Source organism: Scylla paramamosain, chromosome 2, assembly GCF_035594125.1.
Source record: "Scylla paramamosain isolate STU-SP2022 chromosome 2, ASM3559412v1, whole genome shotgun sequence".
NCBI lineage: Eukaryota > Metazoa > Arthropoda > Malacostraca > Decapoda > Portunidae > Scylla > Scylla paramamosain.
In genome coordinates this window covers 22672106-22692462 of record NC_087152.1, presented here as the reverse complement: position 1 = coordinate 22692462, position 20357 = coordinate 22672106, and the positions used below count along the sequence as shown (strand labels likewise).

Below are 20357 nucleotides of genomic sequence, written 5' to 3'. Positions count from 1 at the left end.
ATGCTTTGCAATTATTTTCGCGTTTTCTGTAGGTAACAAGCTCAAAAACACTCAAAATATAACTTTTTAGTAATATTATTCTATTTCTTCATATTAGTTGGTTTGCATCCGTTTTAATGTTTTTCTAAGTAAAACACTAAAAAAACACGTTTTCAGTAATTTTGTTTTGGATTCCCATAAAGATTCCACATTATTTATCGTTTTGGTGCCTAACTTGCTGAAAAACAATCAAAAGACAGGTATCTGGTAAAGTCGTTTAATTTCCTCATGTAGGTGGCTTTGCATACACTTTAGGGTTTGGTACATAACAGTCCGAAAAAAAAAGAAGCTAAAATTATTTTTTTTCATAATATTATTTTTTCACATAATTTCCCTGAAATTTGCCAGAATTTTGGCATCTCGGTACCTATGAAGATAAATAACAAAAAAAAAATTCCGTTTTAATTAATTTATTTATTTCTCTATAAAGAGTGTTATTTGTGGGTTTTAACTCTTTCCGTACTCATGGAACTTAAAAACACTCATAATACACGTTTCTCGTAATGTCCTTTCGTTTCCCAAACATAGGGTTCTTTGTATGTATTTAAGCGTTTTTATACGTAAGATATCAAAAACACTGAAAATTCATGTTTTTCGTAATGTTATTTTGTTTCTCAATAAAGGGTGTTTTGCATGCATTTTAGCGTTTTAGTATGTAAGGAGCTGAAAAACACTTAAAGACAAGTTCTTGGTAAATGTTGGTTTTTTTCCTATGTAATGTCATTGCCCTGCTTTTTTGTGCTTTATTGCCTAACACGCTCAAAAACACTCAAAAGACACTTTTTTTCTGGTAATGTCATTTATTTCCAACATAAAGCTAGTTTCGCATATAATTTCGGGTTTTGGTTACTAAGAATGTGAAAAATACTCAAAATACACTCATTTCCTAAGATTGTTCTGTTTCTCAATTAAGAGTGTTATTCATGAATTTCAGCATTTTGGTATCTAAGAAAAATCTCCATATACACGAGTTTTTGCGTTTTTTGCCTTATGGTTCTTGAAAACTATTAAAACATTCATTATACAATTTTCTAGTAATATCCTTTTGTTTCCCAATATAGACTGCTTTGCATTCATTTTTGCGTTTTTTGCAGGTAACAAGCTCAAAAACACTCAACTTTTTTGTAATGTTATTCTATTTCTTCATATTGGTTGGTTTGCATCCGTTTTAGCGTTCTACGCTAAAACTGAAAAGACACGTTTTCAATAATATTGTTGAAATTGCTGAAAACACCCAAAGACACGTTTCTTGTAAAGTCGTGTAATTTCCCCATATAGGTGGCTTTGCATGCACTTCCGGGTTTCGTACATAACTCCGGAAAAAGCTAAAATTATTAGCTATTATTAAAATTTATGTTTTTTTTTCACATAATTTCCCTGAATTTTCTCAGAATTTTGGCATCTCGGTACCTATAAAGATGAATAACAAAAAAAAAAATCTATTTTTTTATTTATTTATTTTTTTCTCTATAAAGAGTGTTATTTGTGGGTTTTAGATTTTTAGTACTTAAAAATACTCATAATACACGATTTTCGTAATGTACTTTCGTTTCACAAACATAGGGTTCTTTGCATGTATTTAAGCGATTTTATAGGTAACACGATCAAAAACACTCAAAATACATGTTTTTGGTAATGTTATTCTGTTTCTCCATAAAGGTTGTTTTCCATGCGTTTAGCGTTTTGGTATGTAAGGAGTTAAAAAACACTTAAAGGCAAGTTCTTCGTAAAATTTGGTTTTATTCCAGTGTAATGTGATTGTTCTGCTTTTTTAGTGTTTTGTTGCATATAACGCTCAAAAACACTCAAGACACTTTTCTAGTAATTTAATTTTTTTCCCACATAAAGCTAGTTTCGAATGTAATTTGGGATTTTGGTAAGAATGTGAAAAACACTCAAAATACACACATTTGGTAAGGTAGTTCTGTTTTTCAATTAAAAGTGTTATTCATGAGTTTTAGCGTTTTGGTATGTAAGAAATTTCTTTATATACACGAGTTTTTGCGTTTTTTGCCTTGTGGTTCTTGTGAAACTATAAAACACTCATTATACACGTTTCTCGTAATGTCCTTTTGCTTCCCAATATAGAGTGCTTTCCATCCATTTGCGCGTTTTTTTGTAGGTAAAAGCTCAAAAACACTTTTTGGTAATGTTATTCTATTTCTTCATATTTGTTGGTTTGCATCCGTTTTTGCGTTTTTCTACGTAAAACACAGAAAAAGACACGTTTTCAGTAATTTTGTTTTGGATTCACATATTGATTGACTTCCATATTATTTATCGTCTTGGTGTCTAACATGCTGAAAAACACTAAAAAGACAGGTTTCTGGTAAAGTTGTTTAACTTCCTTATATAGATGGCATGCACTTTAGAGTTTGGTACATAAAAATCCAAAAAAAGAGCTATAATTAACTTTTTTGATAATGTTCTTTTTTCCACATAAATTCCCTGAATTTTGGCAGAATTTTGGCATCTTGGTACCTATGAAAAACAATATAAAAAAAAAAGCTATTTTTTTATTTTTATTTTTTTTTTTCTCTATAAAGAGTGTTATTTTTGGGTTTTAACGTTTTGGTACTTAAGGAACACTTAAAAACACTTAAAAACACTTAAAACACATGTTTTTAGTAATGTTATTCTGCTTCTCCATAAAGGAGTTTTTTGCATGCCTTTTAGCGTTTTGGTTTGTAAGGTCAAAAACACTTCAAGGCAAGTTCTTGGAAAAAGTTAATTTTATTCCCATGTAATGTGATTGCCCTGTTTTTTTTTTTGTGTGATTTATTGCCTAACACGCTCAAAAACACTCAAAAGACACTTCTAGTAATGTCATTTCTTTTTTAAACATAGTTTCGCGTGCTATTTGGGGTTTTGCTACGAATGTGAAAACACTCAAAATATACGCATTTGGTAAGGTTGTTCTGTTTCTCAATTAATACTGTTATTCGTGAGTTTCATCATTTTGGTATCTAAGAAACTTCTTTATATACACGAGTTTTTGTATTTTTTGCCTTGTGGTTCTTGTGAACCACAAGTTCTTTTGCTCAAAAATAATAAGACACTCATACACGTTTCTCGTAATGTCTTTTTGTTTCCCAATATGGAGTGCTTTGCATCCATTTTCGCGTTTTTTGTAGGTAACAAGCTCAAAAACCCTCAAAATGTACCTTTTTGGTAATGTTATTTTATTTCTTCTTATTGGTTGGTTTGCATCCGTTTTAGCGTTTTTCTACGTAAAACACCGAAAAGACACTTTTTCAGTAATTTTGTTTTAGATTCCCATATAGAATGACTTGCATGTTATTTACCGTTAGGGTGCCTAACAAGCTGAAAAACACTCATAAGACAGTTTTCTGGCAAAGACGTTTAATTTCCCCATATAGGTAGCTTTGCATGCTCTTTAGGGTTTGGTACATAACAGTACGAAAAAAAAAGCTAAAATTAACTTTTTTGATAATTGACTCATAATTTCCTGAATTTTGCCCAAATTTTGTTATCTCGGTACCTGTGAAGATGAAAAAAAAGAAAAAAAATATCGTATTTTTTTATTTTTTTTTTTATTTTTTTTTTTTTTCTCAATAAAGAGTGTTATTTCTGGCTTTTAGCTTTTTGGTAAAGATCTTAATAACACTGATAATACACGTTTCTCGTAATGTCTTTTAGTTTCCCAAAAATAGGGTTCTTTGCATGTATTTAAGCGTTTTTATTGGTAACATGATCAAAAACACTCAAAATATATGTTTTTGGTAATGTTATTCTCTATCTCCATAAAGTGTGTTTTGCATGCGTTTTAGCGTTTTGGTATATAAGGAGCTCAAAACACTTAAAGGCAAGTTCTTGGTAAAAAATGATTTTATTTCCATGTAAAGTGATTCCCCTGCTTTTTAGTGCTTTATTGCCTATCACGCTCAAAAACACTCAAAAGACACTTTTCTGGTAATGTCATTTTTTTTCCCACATAAAGCTAGTTTCACATGCAATTTGGGATTTTGGTAACTAAGAATGTGAAAAGCACTCAAAATACACGCATTTAGTAAAGTTGTTCTGTTTCTTAATTAAGAGTGTTATTCATGAGTTTAAGCATTTTGGTATCTAGGAAACTTCTCCATATACAGGAGTTTTTGCGTTTTTTGGCTTGTGGTTCTTTTGAACTATAAAACATTCATTATACACTTTTCTTGCAATGTCCCTTTGTTTCCCAATATAGAGTGCTTTGTATCAATTTTCGCGTTTTTTTTTTGTAAGTAACAAGCTCAAAAACACTCAAAATATACCTTTTTTGTAATGTTTTTCTACTTCTTGATATTGGTTGGTTTACATCCGTTTTAGCGTTTTTCTTCGTAAAACACTGAGAAGACACGTTTTCAGTAATTTTGTTTTGGTTTGCCATATAGAGTGAGTTCTTCATTATTTATCGTTTTGGTGACTAACATGCTGAAAAACACTTAAAACACAGATTTCTGGTAAGGTCGTTTAATTTCCTCATATGGGAGGCTTTGCATGCACTTTAGTGTTTGGTACATAACTGTCCGAAAAAAAGCTAATATCAACTTTTTGATATAAATTTCTTATCATATAATGCCCTAATTTTTCCCAGAATTTTGGCATCTCGGTACCTATGAAGGTGAATAACAAAAAAAAAAAAAAAGAAAATCCTTATACTTATTTATTTTTTTATTTATTTATTTTTTTCTAAATAACGAGTGTTATTTGTGGGTTTTAGCTTTCTGGTAGTTAAGGAACTTAAAAACACTCATAATACACGTTTCTCGTAATGTCCTTACGTTTCCCAAACATAAGGTTCTTTGCATGTATTTAAGCGTTTTTATAGATAACATTATCAAAAACACTCAAAATACAGGTTTTTGGTAATGTTATTATGTTACTCCATAAAGTTTGTTATCCATGCGTTTTAGCGGTTTGGTATGTATGGAGCTCAAAAACACATATTGGCAAGTTTTTGGTAAAAGTTGGTTTTATTCCCATGTAATGTGATTGCCCTGCTTTTTAGTACTTCATTGCCTAACACGCTAAAAAACAATTAAAAGACACTTCTGATAATGTCATTTTTTTCCCTCATAAAGCTAGTTTCTTATGCTATTTTGGGTATTGCTAACTAAGAATACGAAAAACACTCAAAATACAGGCATTTCCTAAGGTTGTTCTGTTTCTCAATTAAGATTGTTATTCATGAGTTTCAGCATTTTGGAATCGAAGAAACTTCTTTATATACACGAGTTTTTGCGTTTTTCTACGTAAAACACTGAGAAGATACATTTTCAGTAATTTTGTTTTGGATTCCCATATAGAGTGAGTTCCTTATTATTTATCATTTTGGTGCTTAACATGCTGAAAAACACTCAAAAGACAGATTTCTGGTAAGGTCGTTTAATTTCCTTATATAGGAGGCTTTGCATGCAGTTTAGGGTTTGGTACATAACAGTCCGAAAAAAAACAACTAAAATCAACTTTTTTGATAATATTCTCTTATCATATAATTGCCTTGAATTTTCCCAGAATTTTGGCATTTCGGTACCTATGAAGATGAATAACAAAAAAAAAAAAATCCTATTTTTTTTTTTTATTTATTTATTTTTTTTTTTCTAAATAAAGAGTGGGTTTTAGATTTTTGGTACTTAAACTTAAAAACTCTCATAATATACGTTTCTCGTAATGTCCTTTTGTTTCCCAAACATAAGGTTCTTTGCATGTATTTAAGCGTTTTTTAGATAATATGATCAAAAACACTCAAAATACATGTTTTTGGTAATTTTATTCTGTTTCACCATAAAGTGTATTTTGCATGCGTTTTAGTGTTTTGGTATATAAGGAGGTCAAAAAGACTTAAAGGCAAATTCTTATTAAAAATTGGTTTTATTCAAATGTAATGTGATTGCCCTGCTTTTTAGTGCTTTATTGCCTATCAGGCTCAAAAACACTCAAAAGACTTTTTTCTGGTAATGTCATTTTTTTCTTACATAAAGCTGGTTTCGCATGCAATTTGAGGTTTTGGTAACTAAGAATGTGAAAAGCTCTCAAAAAACACGCATTTAGTAAGGTTGTTCTGTTTCTCAATTAAAAGTGTTATTCATGTGATTCAGCATTTTGGTATGTAAGAAACTTTTTTATGTACACGAGTTTTTGAGTTTTTTGCCTTGTGGTTCTTGTGAAACTGTAAAACACTCATTATACACGTTTCTCGTAATGTCCTTTTCTTTCCTAATATAGAGTGCGTTTCATCCATTTTCGCTTTTTTTGTAGGTGACAAGCTCAAAAACACATCAAAATATATCTTTTTGGTAATGTTATTCTATTTCTTCATATTGGTTGGTTTGCATCCGTTTTAGCGTTTTTCTACGTAAATCACTGAAAAGACACATTTTCAGTAATGTTGAAATTGCTGAAAAAAAAAAACACTCAAAAGACTGGTTTCTGGTAAAGTCGAATAATTTCTCCATATAGGTGGCTTTGCATGCACTTCAGGGTTTGGTACATAACTCCGGAAAAAAGCTAAAATTATTTTTTTTATAATTATTTTTTTTTACAAAATTTCCCTGAATTTTTCCAGAATTTTGGTACCTATGAAGATGAATAACATTTTTTTTTTCTCTAAAAAGTGTTATTTGTGTGTTTTAGCTTTTTGGTACTTAAGGAACTTAAAAACACTCATAATACACGATTTTCTTAATGTCCTTTTCTTATACAAACATAGGGTCCTTTACATGTATTTAAGCGTTTTTATAAGTAACATGATCAAAAACACTCAAAATACATATTTTTGGTAGTTATTCTGTTTCTCCATAAAGGCTGTTTTACATGCGTTTTAGCGTTTTGGTATGTAAGGAGTTTAAAAAAACACTTAAAGGCAAGTTCTTCGTAAAAGTTGGTTTTATTCCCAAGTTGTGTGATTTTTCTGCTTTTTAGTGCTTTGTTGCATATCACGCTCAAAAACACTTAAAAGACATTTTTCTGGTAATGTCATTTAAGCGTTTTTATTGGTAACATGATCAAAAACACTAAAAATACATGTTTTTGGTGATGTTATTCTTTTTCACCATAAAGTGTATTTTGCATGCGTTTTAGTGTTTTGGTATATAAGGAGCTCAAAAAGACTTAAAGGCAAGTTCTTATTAAAAATTGGTTTTATTCCAATATAATGTGATTGCCCTCCTTTTTAGTGCTTTATTGCCTAACACGCTCAAAAACACTCAAAAGACATTTTTTTCTGGTAATGTCATTTTTTTCCCACATAAAGCTGGCTTCGCATGCAATTTGGGGTTTTGGTAACTAAGAATGTGAAAAGCACTCAAAATACACACATTTAGTAAAATTGTTCTGTTTCTCAATTAAGAGTGTTGTTCATGAGTTTCAGCATTTTGGTATCTACGAAACTTCTTCATATACACTAGTTTTTGCATTTTTTGCCTTGTGGTTCTTTTGAACTATAAAACACTCATTATACACTTTTCTTGCAATGTCCTTTTCTTTCCCATTATAGAGTGTTTTGCATCAATTTTCGTGTTTTTTTTATAGGTAACAAGCTCAAAAACACTCATTGTTATCGGTGGTATTGGAATTTTAGATTTATCAATTTATCAGTTATTGGTTATTGGGCAATAAATTTATTGCCAATTATCAGTCATCACTGATAAGGTTATTGTTACCGATTTATCAGTTATCATGATTAATTTTTTTCGTCATCACGATCAGCTATATATATATATATATATATATATATATATATATATATATATATATATATATATATATATATATATATATATATATATATATATATATATATATATATATATATATATATATATATATATATATATATATACACCACTTTCAAATTTTTCAACATTTATTTAGTTCTTGAAGTAATCATATTCATTTCTCTAGTGCTACTTCCAAGTTTCTCTCACTCTATCACTTTGTTCTACGACTACCCATCTTTGTTTCTTTATCCTCTTGTCCCATTTCCAACATATGCTATTTCTTAGCTCCATTTGTCAATCTTGACTCCGTCATATTCATGTTAATAATCAGATTGGCTCCATTATATTCAGAATTTTCTGATAATTCTCCACTTTTCATTTTGCATGATTATCTTCATGACTGTAGCATCATTTACAGACATATTTTTTTTTTGGTCATTTAGCATATAATTTACATAAAATGATATACAAAATTAGAGCTAGTGTGTGTGTGTGTGTATGTGTGTGTGTGTGTGTGCAGTTGATAAAGACATGCTGTTGCTACAATGAGACAGATCATTTGTTGTGGGGGCTGTTGAACCACACTTAACAAGCTGAGGGAAGTGTAAAATATGTGGTCATTTATATATTTTGGTTGTGTGCAAGTACGGTGAGACAAGTCATAAAGGTTCACATGACTGCTGTACTGACAGGTGTGACCCTTTTATTCAGTGTGGAGCCTGCAGGGGCTGACAGATGATATGGAGTGTTTAAGTCACTATAACAGCAGTTTTGTTTTGTATCTGATGAAATTTTTAAGGATGCTAATGAAGGTCAGTATTGACTTTTTTTTAAGGAGGCAAGATAAAAGATATTTTGTATCTTTATTCATCCATATACAGTATTTACAGTATTAGTAACAAGGGGAACCCACCAACCTCCTTGTAATCTCCTAAATTTCATTTTCATCTTCCTTTTTCCATTCATTTTTCCACATATTTTCAGAAGTTCTTATATCCTTACCCACTGTCTTTTTTCTCTTCACCTCCCCTTTCCTTCTGTTCCATTTCCTGGTGATGGCACAGAATTATCAACAACAAGCTTTTGATGGCTGAGGATGAAGCCCGAATGAACCAGATACAGGCCAGGTCATTAGCAGCAGGCATGGCCGCTGTGCCCTCCAAGCCCGGGTGTTGAACCTGAGACCAAGCCAGGTAGGTGTGTGGCCTGTACACCTAGCCACTTGTACTTCTTGTGCTTCACTTCCTATGCTGTCACATGAAACATATTTATTCCTTGTTTTCACAATGTTTCACTCTTAATTTTTGTACTTGTGTTTTGCTATGTATGTATGGCAGCATGTCCTCAAAACACTAAGCAACATAAGAGGAAAGGAAATGAGGTGGTGATTTATTATTTCTCTTATATGACAATAAAAAAGTTGTCAAAGGCATGTCAAGTTTGTGTGCAGGATTCTGTATTTGAGTGTTGAAGCATGTGTAAATTCACTTGATAAGTATTTAGCTTTTTAAATTGATGTTTGGATGATAATGTGAAGGTTAACATGGCATTGTACTAATCTCCTAAAAAAAAGGCTGGGAACCATCTGTTCATAATGTGTGTAGGAGGCTCAAGGTATCAGGTGTTTAAGCTTTTAGATTGTGATTTGATAGGAGGAGTTATGTTAAGAAGGTCACATGACCTTGGTTGTCCATGTTGTATAGAATGTTTTCCAATTAAATTTCTTTCAGTCTCCCTATCTTTTTTACAGAGATGTAGTTTAGATATTTGATTCCAAAGTCAGTTAAGTTTTTCTTTTTTCATTCCTGATCAACTCTGTGCTCTTTCATAAGAGGCATTGATCTGTGCCTTTTCATAGAAGCATGGTCCATGACCTAGTGACATGCAAGGTTTATTGAAGGGACCTGAAAAAGAACCATTTTACAGTGATGAAATTATTCCTTTGAAAGTATTGACGGCTGATCTCTTTCTATAGGTGAGGGTTAGTGTTCTCTACTGTACCAAATACTGAACTGTCTTTTGTACTATTTCTCCATCTGTATCCTACCCAGTAATGGTAATAGACTGAGGAACTCCCCACCTTTGTTAATTTTTACTAAGTATTGTACTAGTGGTAATCAGATGCAGCATTGATTTGCTTAGGAGTTGGGTATCTGAGAATGAGTGGTTATTGGCACCAAGTGCAGCTCAGTTGTGGGTAACTCCAGTTGTTGGGAGCATTCCATGGTACACAGATGGTGGGATAGTCTTGCCTTGGACTCTTACAAATGTGTACTATGTCCCAGTGAGTTTTGTTTTTATTTGACATGAATCCCAAGTTTATTTAGGCATTTCAGGGACTTATTGTGGGTGATGGAGATCTCCGCAGCACTCTTCTCTTGCTGGGTGGGTAGCTGTAGAAAAATTCATATGAATACAGATGTCAGATGTAGGTAAAATAGAGAAATGTTGATTTGATTGTGAACTAAATCCCACAACTTATATTATCTTTGATAAGAAAGGTTTCATTTAGACCATGAAAATTGGATAAAAGAAGCTGAACATTATTTTACTGCAACAAGAAGGCACACAAAGTGAAGGAGATTGCATACTTGACTTTAGTTTGTTGTTCCTTTGATGGGGAACTTGTATCATTGTTAAAAGCTTAAATCCTGTAAAATAGCATGGATCCATCTGAATCTTTATTCAGTCAAAAGTTTATATGATGTGTAGACTATTCAAGCTTGCCAGCCTGGAGCCTGGAGCCTGCTTGTTGTAGAGTTGTCCTATGTTCTGTAGATTTGCTTGATATTATAAACAATTATGATAAAATTTTTGTAAACAATTTTGTTCTTTATTTCTGTCAGTATCAGATTCAGTATTTTCTCCATCTTATGGCAGCATATATTTTCAACACAGAGTGAGGGCAGTGTCATTCCTCCTGTCCACTACCCCAACTTCTACTCCCAACACTACCACAGCAATGAGCGGTCTGGTGTGGTGGCTGAGGATTCTTTTGAAGAGGGCAACGCTTCTGCTTCATCTGAGCAGGTCAGAAGGTGGATGGCAGCAGTATTAGTAGCAGACTGGTGTTACCTTGATGCTACTGCTACATTTCATTATTTGCATAGTTTTTTCAGTTGTCATGGACTTTGTGTAATATATATAAAAGTATATGAAGCTCAAGAAACTTGTTGATAAGGTTTATGTTCAGCATACAAATTGTAGGATGCAAAGACAAGGATTGAAATATCATTGCCACAATTCCTGACAAAGCATTTGGTGCCACAGAATATTCAGCAATGTAATGTTTGTTTGGCAAACAAACCAGTTTCCCTGAATGATAGCTTTATTTCTGCAAGTTAATACAGTCTCTCTATGGGGGAGATTTTGGAGACAAAAGCCAAGCATATATATATATATATATATATATATATATATATATATATATATATATATATATATATATATATATATATATATATATATATATATATATATATATATATATATATGTGGTTTGTGAGCCAAGCATACTGATCATTACACTATCATGTGTAGTTTTAATATGTAATTTAGATCAAGGACAGTGCAGTGATAGAGGAAAAATTGTTCACTAGATTTTTTCAGAGAAGTTTTATGACATAAAGGATTAATTGAACGATCAGTATATATATTGGCTTACTAGCTGCATCTCTTTAACACAGAAGTGCATCGCTGTTGTGGGAGGGAAGATATGCAGTGTTTCCCTGCCATCTGTGGGAGTTACATTCCAGAGCCTCCTGCAAATAGTTAAAATCTGTGAATATGGGAAACCATCCCTATAAGGATCAGAACTACCTATATTTATAGTTTAAACCTTAAACTATGCATCTCACATTTACTAAGCAATTCACTTTAAGACAATAAAAAACAGTTATTATATGTATAGTACATGATATTTTAATTAAAAAATACAGTGCACTATAAAATAAAACGGGAATAAGTTGATATGTACAATAAACCCTTGATATAATGAACTTCTATTTACCAAATTTCAGGTATAACAACCTATTTAAGGCTGCTGTCTGCTGCCTCTCTCTCTCTCTCTCTCTCTCTCTCTCTCTATACACATATATAGCAAATTTTACTTCGGCAAAATCACCTATCTGCTGGGCGGACATTTCCCATGAGAGAGAGTGCGTCACGCGCTGCCGACAGTTGTTTGCTGATTGCCGCGTCGGGCAGACACGGTCATTCTGGGTCATACGGACTCCCAAGTTTTTGCTGTTTTCTTTCAGATAAGGCCACGATACTTGTTACGCAGGTACAGTGCCTTCAACTTCGTTACCCGTTTTTGGGGCGAGTTGTATTATTGGTATATCGGTCTCCACTGACGATGGAACTGTGTGGGAAGCTTACGGCTTTGTTCTCCTTATCGCAGTGCGGCAGCCATGTCGGTGAAGCGTCCTCTGCCTCTCGATCCCCTTCCCCTCCTGCCCCACGTGCCTTCTGTGGGCCTTCTCCTCTCCCTGGGTCCACTGTTCGCCCTCAAGATGACGACGACAGGCACAGGGATCATTCATCTCGTCGCTTGAGTGGGAGGCATGGTTGCATGAGATTACGTAACAGTGCTGACGCACGTGGTTCCCGCGGCACTTCTCCTGCTCCTCCCCCTTGGTCAGTTGTGTTGGACGCCTTGGCTGATTTGCGGGGTGAAGTGGAGGCCTTGAAGGCAGACAGACGGCAACTACCACCCCCTACTGGGTCGGCGCAGGTGACTGTGGAGGACAGTACTCTGGGGGGCTGGGGTTTGTCGCCTCCTTGTTCTGCCACTTTTTCTGGTTTCTCGGCCAGGATGAGTGAGGATGAGGCAGTGTCGATGCCTGCCGCCCCTGCTGACAGCACCTTAATTCAGGGCACTAAGGCCTTTGGTCCTTCTGACACGGTGGTTGCTGACATTGACAATAGAGTGGCAGAGATGGTAAACTTTCTCTTTGATAATGGTATGAGAGAGGAGGACTACAAGGCCATGTGTGAGGACGATGTTGTCAAGAGGCCTAATAACTGCCATGCTCTTGCGCCAGTGGAATGCAACCCACAGGTGTTGGAGGCCCTGAAGCTGGATGCCAGGAAGACAGACTTCCGCTTGAAGGAGGTAAATAAGGACATCCTGCGGGCTTCAACCATTATCACCAAATCCTTAGTGGCACTGGATGATTTGGCTGAACAGGAAGGTAACCCCAAGTTGGCACATGAGGTGAGCATGCTAAATGGTGCATTGGCATTGCTAGGCAATGCCAATCACAGGAACAATTTGGCCAGGCGTTTTGTCATGAAACGCGAGATAAACTATAAATATGCTCATCTTTGTTCAGATAAGGTGCCAATTACTCGCTTTCTGTTCGGTGACGATGTGTCCCAGTCTGCCAGACAAATTGAGGAAGCGGAGAAACTGCGGAGTAAGTTCTCGCAGAAAAAGCCTGCCTTTACTAGCAAGTTCGCAGGTAAACGCCCTGGTGGATATTGGAACAAGCCTGCTAGTAGGGGATATTACGCCAGGTTCCAACCCTACGGGCAACAGAGGTATGGCTCCAGGGCTGCCCCACGACTGCCTTCCACTCGTCAGGATGTGGGCTGCCTGCTGCGGCCGGGGCGGCCGCAGCAGGCAGCCCCAGTAAACTTACAGGCAAGTGCATGTTTTGAAGCTGGCAGACTACACTCTTTCCTGCATGAGTGGTGTAAAATTACCAGTGACCCTGTCATTTTGGATATTGTTCAGCATTGCCACCTTGATATTGATGTTGATAGTGTTCATCCTTTATTTTTTAATGATTTGGAATACAGGTTCAACACTGTGCAACAGGGGATAATTTCTGGAGAGATCAAAAAACTTTTACAGCTTAAAGTCATTAAAGTCACACACAAACAAACTCAGCAGGTTATCTCTCCTATTTTTTTTGCAAGAAAAGAAAAACGGGGAATTTCGCCTGGTTCTTAACTTGGAGAGGTTAAACAAATACATACCATATAAACATTTTAAAATGGAAAATTTTGAACAGGCCATCAGGCTCATCAACCAGGGTGATTTTTTGGCTTCTGTCGATCTCAGGCATGCTTATTATTCTGTTAGGGTTGCAGATGAGCAACAACGATTTTTATGTTTTACATGGCAAGGTGTTATCTATCAATTCACCTGCCTCCCTAATGGCATTTCTGAGGGACCTCGGCTTTTCACCAAACTGATGAAGCCAGTATTTGCTACTTTAAGGCAGGAAGGATACACTATCACCAGCTTTATAGATGACACATTAATTTGCAGTAACTCTTACTCAGGATGTCTTCAGGCGATTCAGGCCACCATTTCTCTGTTGCAGAGGTTAGGCTTTTGTATCAATATGGAGAAGTCTGTTCTCATCCCCACACAATGTATTGAATACCTAGGCAATGTTATTAACACCAAGTTCATGACTGCCTCTTTACCTGAGCGTAGACAAATCAAAATTCGCCAAGGATGTGCAGAACTTTTGTGTAAAGATGTTGCCCCCATTCGAGAGGTGGCCAGGGTGATCGGCCTCATGGTGGCTGCGATCCCAGCAGTGGAGTTAGGTAAACTTCACTACAGAAAAATTGCCGCTTTGAAACAGGAGTATGGTAATTTTGACAGGCCTTTGAATATTACTGCAGACATGAAACTAGACCTTTCCTGGTGGTTAGACAATGTGGACAGACACCACAGACACATTTTTAGGCCAGGTACTGACATCGATTTATTTACTGATGCCTCCAGCCTTGGTTGGGGGGGTCATTTGGGGTGTCAGATTACAAGTGCTACTTGGTCCCTGGATGAAAAGGAGCTTCACATTAACATCCTGGAGATGAAAGCCATTCTATTTTCTTTGCAAGCATTTGAACATGAGCTGGAAGGTAGACATGTTAGAGTTTTTTGTGATAATACCACTGCCATAAACTATGTCAATGAAATGGGAGGCACAAAGTCCAAGTCCTGTAATGATGTTGCTACCCAGATTTGGGATTGGTGTCTGGAACATGACTCATGGGTTACATGCTCGCACATACCGGGGAAGGACAACACCTTGGCTGATGTAGCCTCTCGCAAGATTAATGACAGACATGAGTGGAAACTCGACTCACACATTTTTACTACCTTGTGTAATGTTTTTGGGACACCGTCCATTGATTTATTTGCCTCAAGGCTTAACAAACAGGTTAATACATTCTGTTCGTGGTTGCCAGATCCGGAGGCTAAATATTTTGATGCTTTTTCCTTGGACTGGTCAAACTTTGATTTGTCTTACATTTTCCCCCCATTCTCATTAATTGCTAGGTGCCTTCAGAAGTTACGTGTGGAGTAAGCACGAGGCTGGATGGTGGTTCCTCTGTGGCCGTCCCAGTTTTAGATGGGCATGCTGCTCCAGTTGCTAATAGACTTCCCACGTTTGATAACGAACAGGAGGAATGTTCTAACACACCCATCCACAACAGATCCACACCCCATCATGTCCCACACGAGGCTCATGGCATGCCTTCTGTCAGGGGAAAACTTGCAGAAACGAGGAGTTTCGCCGGCTGCTGCGAACATCATACTTGCCTCCTGGAAACCAGGTACTGAGAGGCAATACCGCCCACATGTCCAGAGGTGGTCGTTGTTTTGTGGTAGACGGAATGTCGATCCCACTTCTCCAACTGTAGGTCACATTGTAAATTTTTTGACGGAAACCTTTAACAGGGGTGTGGGTTATGAGTGTGTGAACACTGCGAGGGGTGCCCTGTCTTCTCTCGGCATTGTGGTGGACGGATGCAGGGCAGGAAATCACCCTTTGGTCATCCGATTCATGAGAGGGGTTTTCAATCTTAGAACTCCTCAGCCCAGGTACACTGACACTTGGGACGTCCAACCTGTCTTAGAGCAACTAAGGTCCATGTTCCCCTTACATGCATTAACCCTTAAAGAATTAACGCTAAAATTGGTTATGATGATGGCCTTAACTCAAGCTGCCAGAATTCAAACTTTACAACTACTGTTAATCAGAGACATGCTCATTAATGAACACTCCATTTCAGTACAGTTGGGGGGCACTCTTAAACAATCCAGACCAAATTTTAACATCAACAGGGTCACATTCCATCGTTACCCTAAGGATCCACGATTATGTGTCTGTAGCACTCTCCTGAGGTACATTGATGTGACTAAAGAGCTTAGACAGGATGAGATGCACACTGATGCCAGGCTCCTCATTAGCTTCATAAAACCCCACAAATCAGTTTCCAAAGACACTATTGCCCGTTGGGTCAGGACCATTCTCCGCATGTCCGGCATAGACATCTCAAAGTTTTCCGCTGGTAGTGTGCGGCCAGCAGCAGCTTCAAAAGCTGGAGTGGCGGCTGTCCCTGTCGCATGCATTATGGCTAAGGCGGGCTGGTCTAGGGAATCTACCTTTGCAAGATATTATAATAAGAACATTGTGGCTGCTTCTGACCTCTTTCAGGATGCAGTGCTAGAATAAGACATGATTTGGGTTTGTTGCTGCACTCCAGTGTTGCAGTACACGGATATTTTAAGTATTTAGTATCTAGTACCTTAGGTTTACCTTATGATGTGAACTGTTACCATATTTCAACATTGTTTGTAGATTGGATTAAGTTGGATGCAATGTACCTTATTTTATGCACCAATTGTATGATTGTCTCATGTACAAGATCCTTCCATGGAATAATAGTTATAGTACTGTTTCTTGTGGGGCATTTCCTTTTCCTCTCTACTATTGCATCCTCCCTCGTCATCCACATGGCTTCAAAGCCTCATGGGAAATGTCCGCCCAGCAGATAGGTGATTTTGCCGAAGTAAAATTAACAAAGTACACGAGACTTACCGTAGGTCAGTTGAAGTGTACTTCTAATTTTTCGAGGCAAATCACCTCTGCTGGTGCGGAGATTTCACATGCCCTCCTCTCCCTCCCTACCTTAAGCTCTACAGGTTACTTAATTTCCTAATTGGTTCATCATGTGGATGTCGAGTCCTTGCTTTAAAGTCTGCCGGCAGCGCGTGACGCACTCTCTCTCATGTGAAATCTCCGCACCAGCAGAGGTGATTTGCCTCGAAAAATTAGAAGTACACTTCAACTGACCTACGGTAAGTCTCGTGTACTTTGTTAATTTTCATCTCAAGTGACCCACTCTCCCCCCATATGTGTTCATTATATCTTGGGTTACTGTAATTTATAACTGAAAGAATAATTTGGGCTCTTTGGGCTGAAAGACTGAGCTGGTGGTGACACCTGGCAACTCTGAAAACTCCCCATTAGTTAGGTTAGGTTAGGGAAAACTCTGCAAATATGCAAAACCATGAATATGTGAGGGAACGCTGCTATAGGCTATCTCTTATTTGTTGTAGATGTATTCCATTCTATTGGCATAGAACGATAGGAAAATGGCATCAAGGAAGTAGGGATGCCACCAAACTAAGGAAATAGAGAAGTCAAAATTTAGTCATTGCTCTGTTTTGTGAATTGGTAGATATTGTGCCTGGTGGCTCCACTTCACCATTCCTCAAATCAGGGCGGTCAAGTTCTCAACTTAAGCCAAAAGTATTCTAAAAAAGTAGCTTAAGAAAAAATATGTATTTAGTACAGTCCATGTAATGAAAAGGAACTAATCATGATTAAACAAAGAACTCTATGTTCTCCTTTATGAAAGAGAGAAATTCATATATTATAAATATGGGAGGTATGTATATTACAGTCCCTGTATTGAAGGGGAACTCATCATGATTGAATGGATAACTATGTTCTCTTTTATGAAAGAGTGAGAAATTCATATATCATAAATATGGGAGGTATATATATTACAGTCCCTGTACTGAAGGGGAACACTTCATGATTGAATGGATAACTATGTTCTCTTTTATGAAAGAGTGAGAAATTCATATATTATAAATATGGAAGGTATATATATTACACTCCCTGTATTGAAGGGGAACTCATGATTGAATGGATAACTATGTTCTCTTTTATGAAAGAGTGAGAAATTAATTATGAGCGAAACAAAGTTTACTATGGAGGTTGTTGTTTCGTTTTGAGGGGCCTGGCTCGGTCTGACCATAACCCTATTCAATCGCTAATATCTCCAGAACTACGTGGCTGATCGTAACAAAATTAGCATCATATAATAGCACACCTCTATCAATTTTTTATGATATAGCTTTCATCTCTTCTATTGGGTGAAGTTAACTTACTAAAAGTAGAAGGGTGTCAGAAATGGGATTTCTCAAAAACTACTCAACCAGTTTTAATGAAACTTAAGAGGTGTCATGTTATAATTTTAATAAAATTCCTTACGTCAACTTTGAAGTAGCACTGTACATGCACAAAGTCAAAATTACAACTTTTTAAGTAATTAACTGATCAAGCTCAAATTTTTGTTGGTAATAAGAGTAATACAAGTTATGATGAAAAATCATGTGAAATTTGCAACACTACTGTGCATATGGAAAATACAATACAAAACTTTTTGTAAAGTGACCATCAGTTTTCTGCAATTTTCACCAATTTTCTTTTATCTCAATGAGAGCGGATAGATACCACTGAACACAAAATGAAATTTCCTACCAAGTGGTATATAGCACAACCACTGGGCTCTTGTAGAGTTTTGAGCTAGAGTGATTTGAATATTAGGCAAGTGCATGATGTGTGGGGTGCCTGAAGTTGCCTCTCTCTCTCTCTCTCTCTCTCTCTCTCTCTCTCTCTCTCTCTCTCTCTCTCTCTCTCTCTCTCTCTCTCTTCTTGAAATACCCCTTCCACTGATGCATTACTGACATCTTTGCTCGTTAATCGCCTTCCAAGGCATTTTACTGGTATATTATAACTTTTCTTCATTAAATTGTGTAACATTTGCTGTCTTAGATATAATTTTCTATCTGTACAACATCACCTCTCCTCTAGTAAACCTCATCTTTATTTATGATATGCATGTACAGTATTATGAATAAAATAATAAAAAATAATTAGGTAAAAACCAACTTAAAATTTTCTTGATGTGTCCTGTTGGTGATGCTCATCAAGGCTAATGTCTTCTGGTATCAACCCTAAGTCTCTTGAGACCCCCCCTCAACTTTTTCTTCATTAATTTCTGCAACATTCACAGTCTTAAATCTAGTTTTCAATTTCTAGAACACAATCTCTCCTCTACTAAACCTCATCTTCTTTTCCTCACTGAAACATAGGTGTCTGAGGCAACTTACAATAGCCCCTTTTCTGTTCCCTCCTACTTTCTTTATTCTCATTTTCAATCCAAAGCTGAATGTTGCGTTTATGTGCGCAATGACTTAACCTGCTGTTGTGCCCACACTCTTGAATATTCCGAGTTTTTCACCATCTGGCTACTATTACAGAGTCACTCTCAAACTAAATTTATCTGTGCTGTATACCTCTCACCTAACTCCTCAGACTATAAGAAATTCTTTGACTACTTAACCTCCAAAGTGGAGCACATTCTGACTCACTTCCCTTTTGCAGAGACCTCCATTCTTGGAGACTTCAATGTTCACCACCAGCTTTGGGTTTCCTCTCCCTTCACTGACCATCATGGTGAACTAGCCTTCAACTTTGCTATCCTCCAATTGGTGCAACACCCTGCTCATATCCTTGACCGTTTTGGAGATACACCCAACATTCTTGACCTTTTCCTAACCTCTAATCCTTCTGCTTATGCTGTTACCCTATCTTCTCCATTGGGCTCCTCCAATCACAATCTCATATCTGTATCTTGTCCTATTGCTCCAATCCATCCTCAGGATCTCCTAAGGAGAGGTGCCTCTGGAGTTTTGCCTCTGCTAGTTGGGGGGAACTAAGGAGGTATTTTGCTGAATTTCCTTGGAATGACTACTGCTTCTGTGCCAGAGACTGTGTGCTGAGCGCATAACGGAGGTGATAGTGTCTGGCATCGGGCCCTACATTCCTCACTCTTTTTCTCGACCTAAACCTTCCAAACCTTGGTTTAACACAGCCTGTTCTCCTGCTATTCATGATAGAGAGGTAGCTCACAAAAGGTACTTGAGCCTTCCATTACCAGAATCTCTTGCACTTTATATTTCTGCCCATACCTAAACTTTCCAAACCTTGGTTTAACACAGCATGTTCTCCTGCTATTCATGATAGAGAGGTAGCTCACAAAAGGTACCTGAGCCTTCCATTACTAGAATCTCTTGCACTTTATATTTCTGCCCGGAACCATGCCAAGTCTGTTCTCCGACTAGCCAAAACTCCTTCATTAATAGAGTGTCAAAATCTTTCAAGATCTACCTCCCCTCGTGATCTCTGGCACCTAGCCAAAAACACCTCCAATAACTTTGCTTCTTCTTTCCCTCCTTTATTTCAACCAGATGGTACCACTGTTATCATATCTATCTCTAAAGCTGAACTCTTTGCTCAAACCTTTGCTAAAAACTCTACCTTGGACAATTCAGGGCTTGTTCCTCCCTCTCCTCCATCCTCCATGCTACCTATTAAAATTCTTCACAATGATGTTTTCCATGCCCTTGCTGGCCTAAACCCTCGGAAGGCTTATGGACCTGATGGGGTCCCTCCTATTGTTCTCCAAAACTGCTCCTCTGTGCTTGCACCT

General features: G+C 36.6%; 1 protein-coding gene across 1 annotated transcript; it reads left to right on the top strand.

Moving 5' to 3' along the window:
* The first annotated feature begins 11952 nt into the window (after nt 1-11952).
* Nucleotides 11953-16472, top strand: LOC135111886 (uncharacterized). The gene is made up of 2 exons (XM_064025587.1): nt 11953-12042; nt 12160-16472. The coding sequence occupies exon 2, from the start codon at nt 12331-12333 to the stop codon at nt 13714-13716; it is 1386 nt and encodes a 461-aa protein (XP_063881657.1). The 5' UTR covers nt 11953-12042; nt 12160-12330; the 3' UTR covers nt 13717-16472.
* Nucleotides 16473-20357: the final 3885 nt, after the last annotated feature.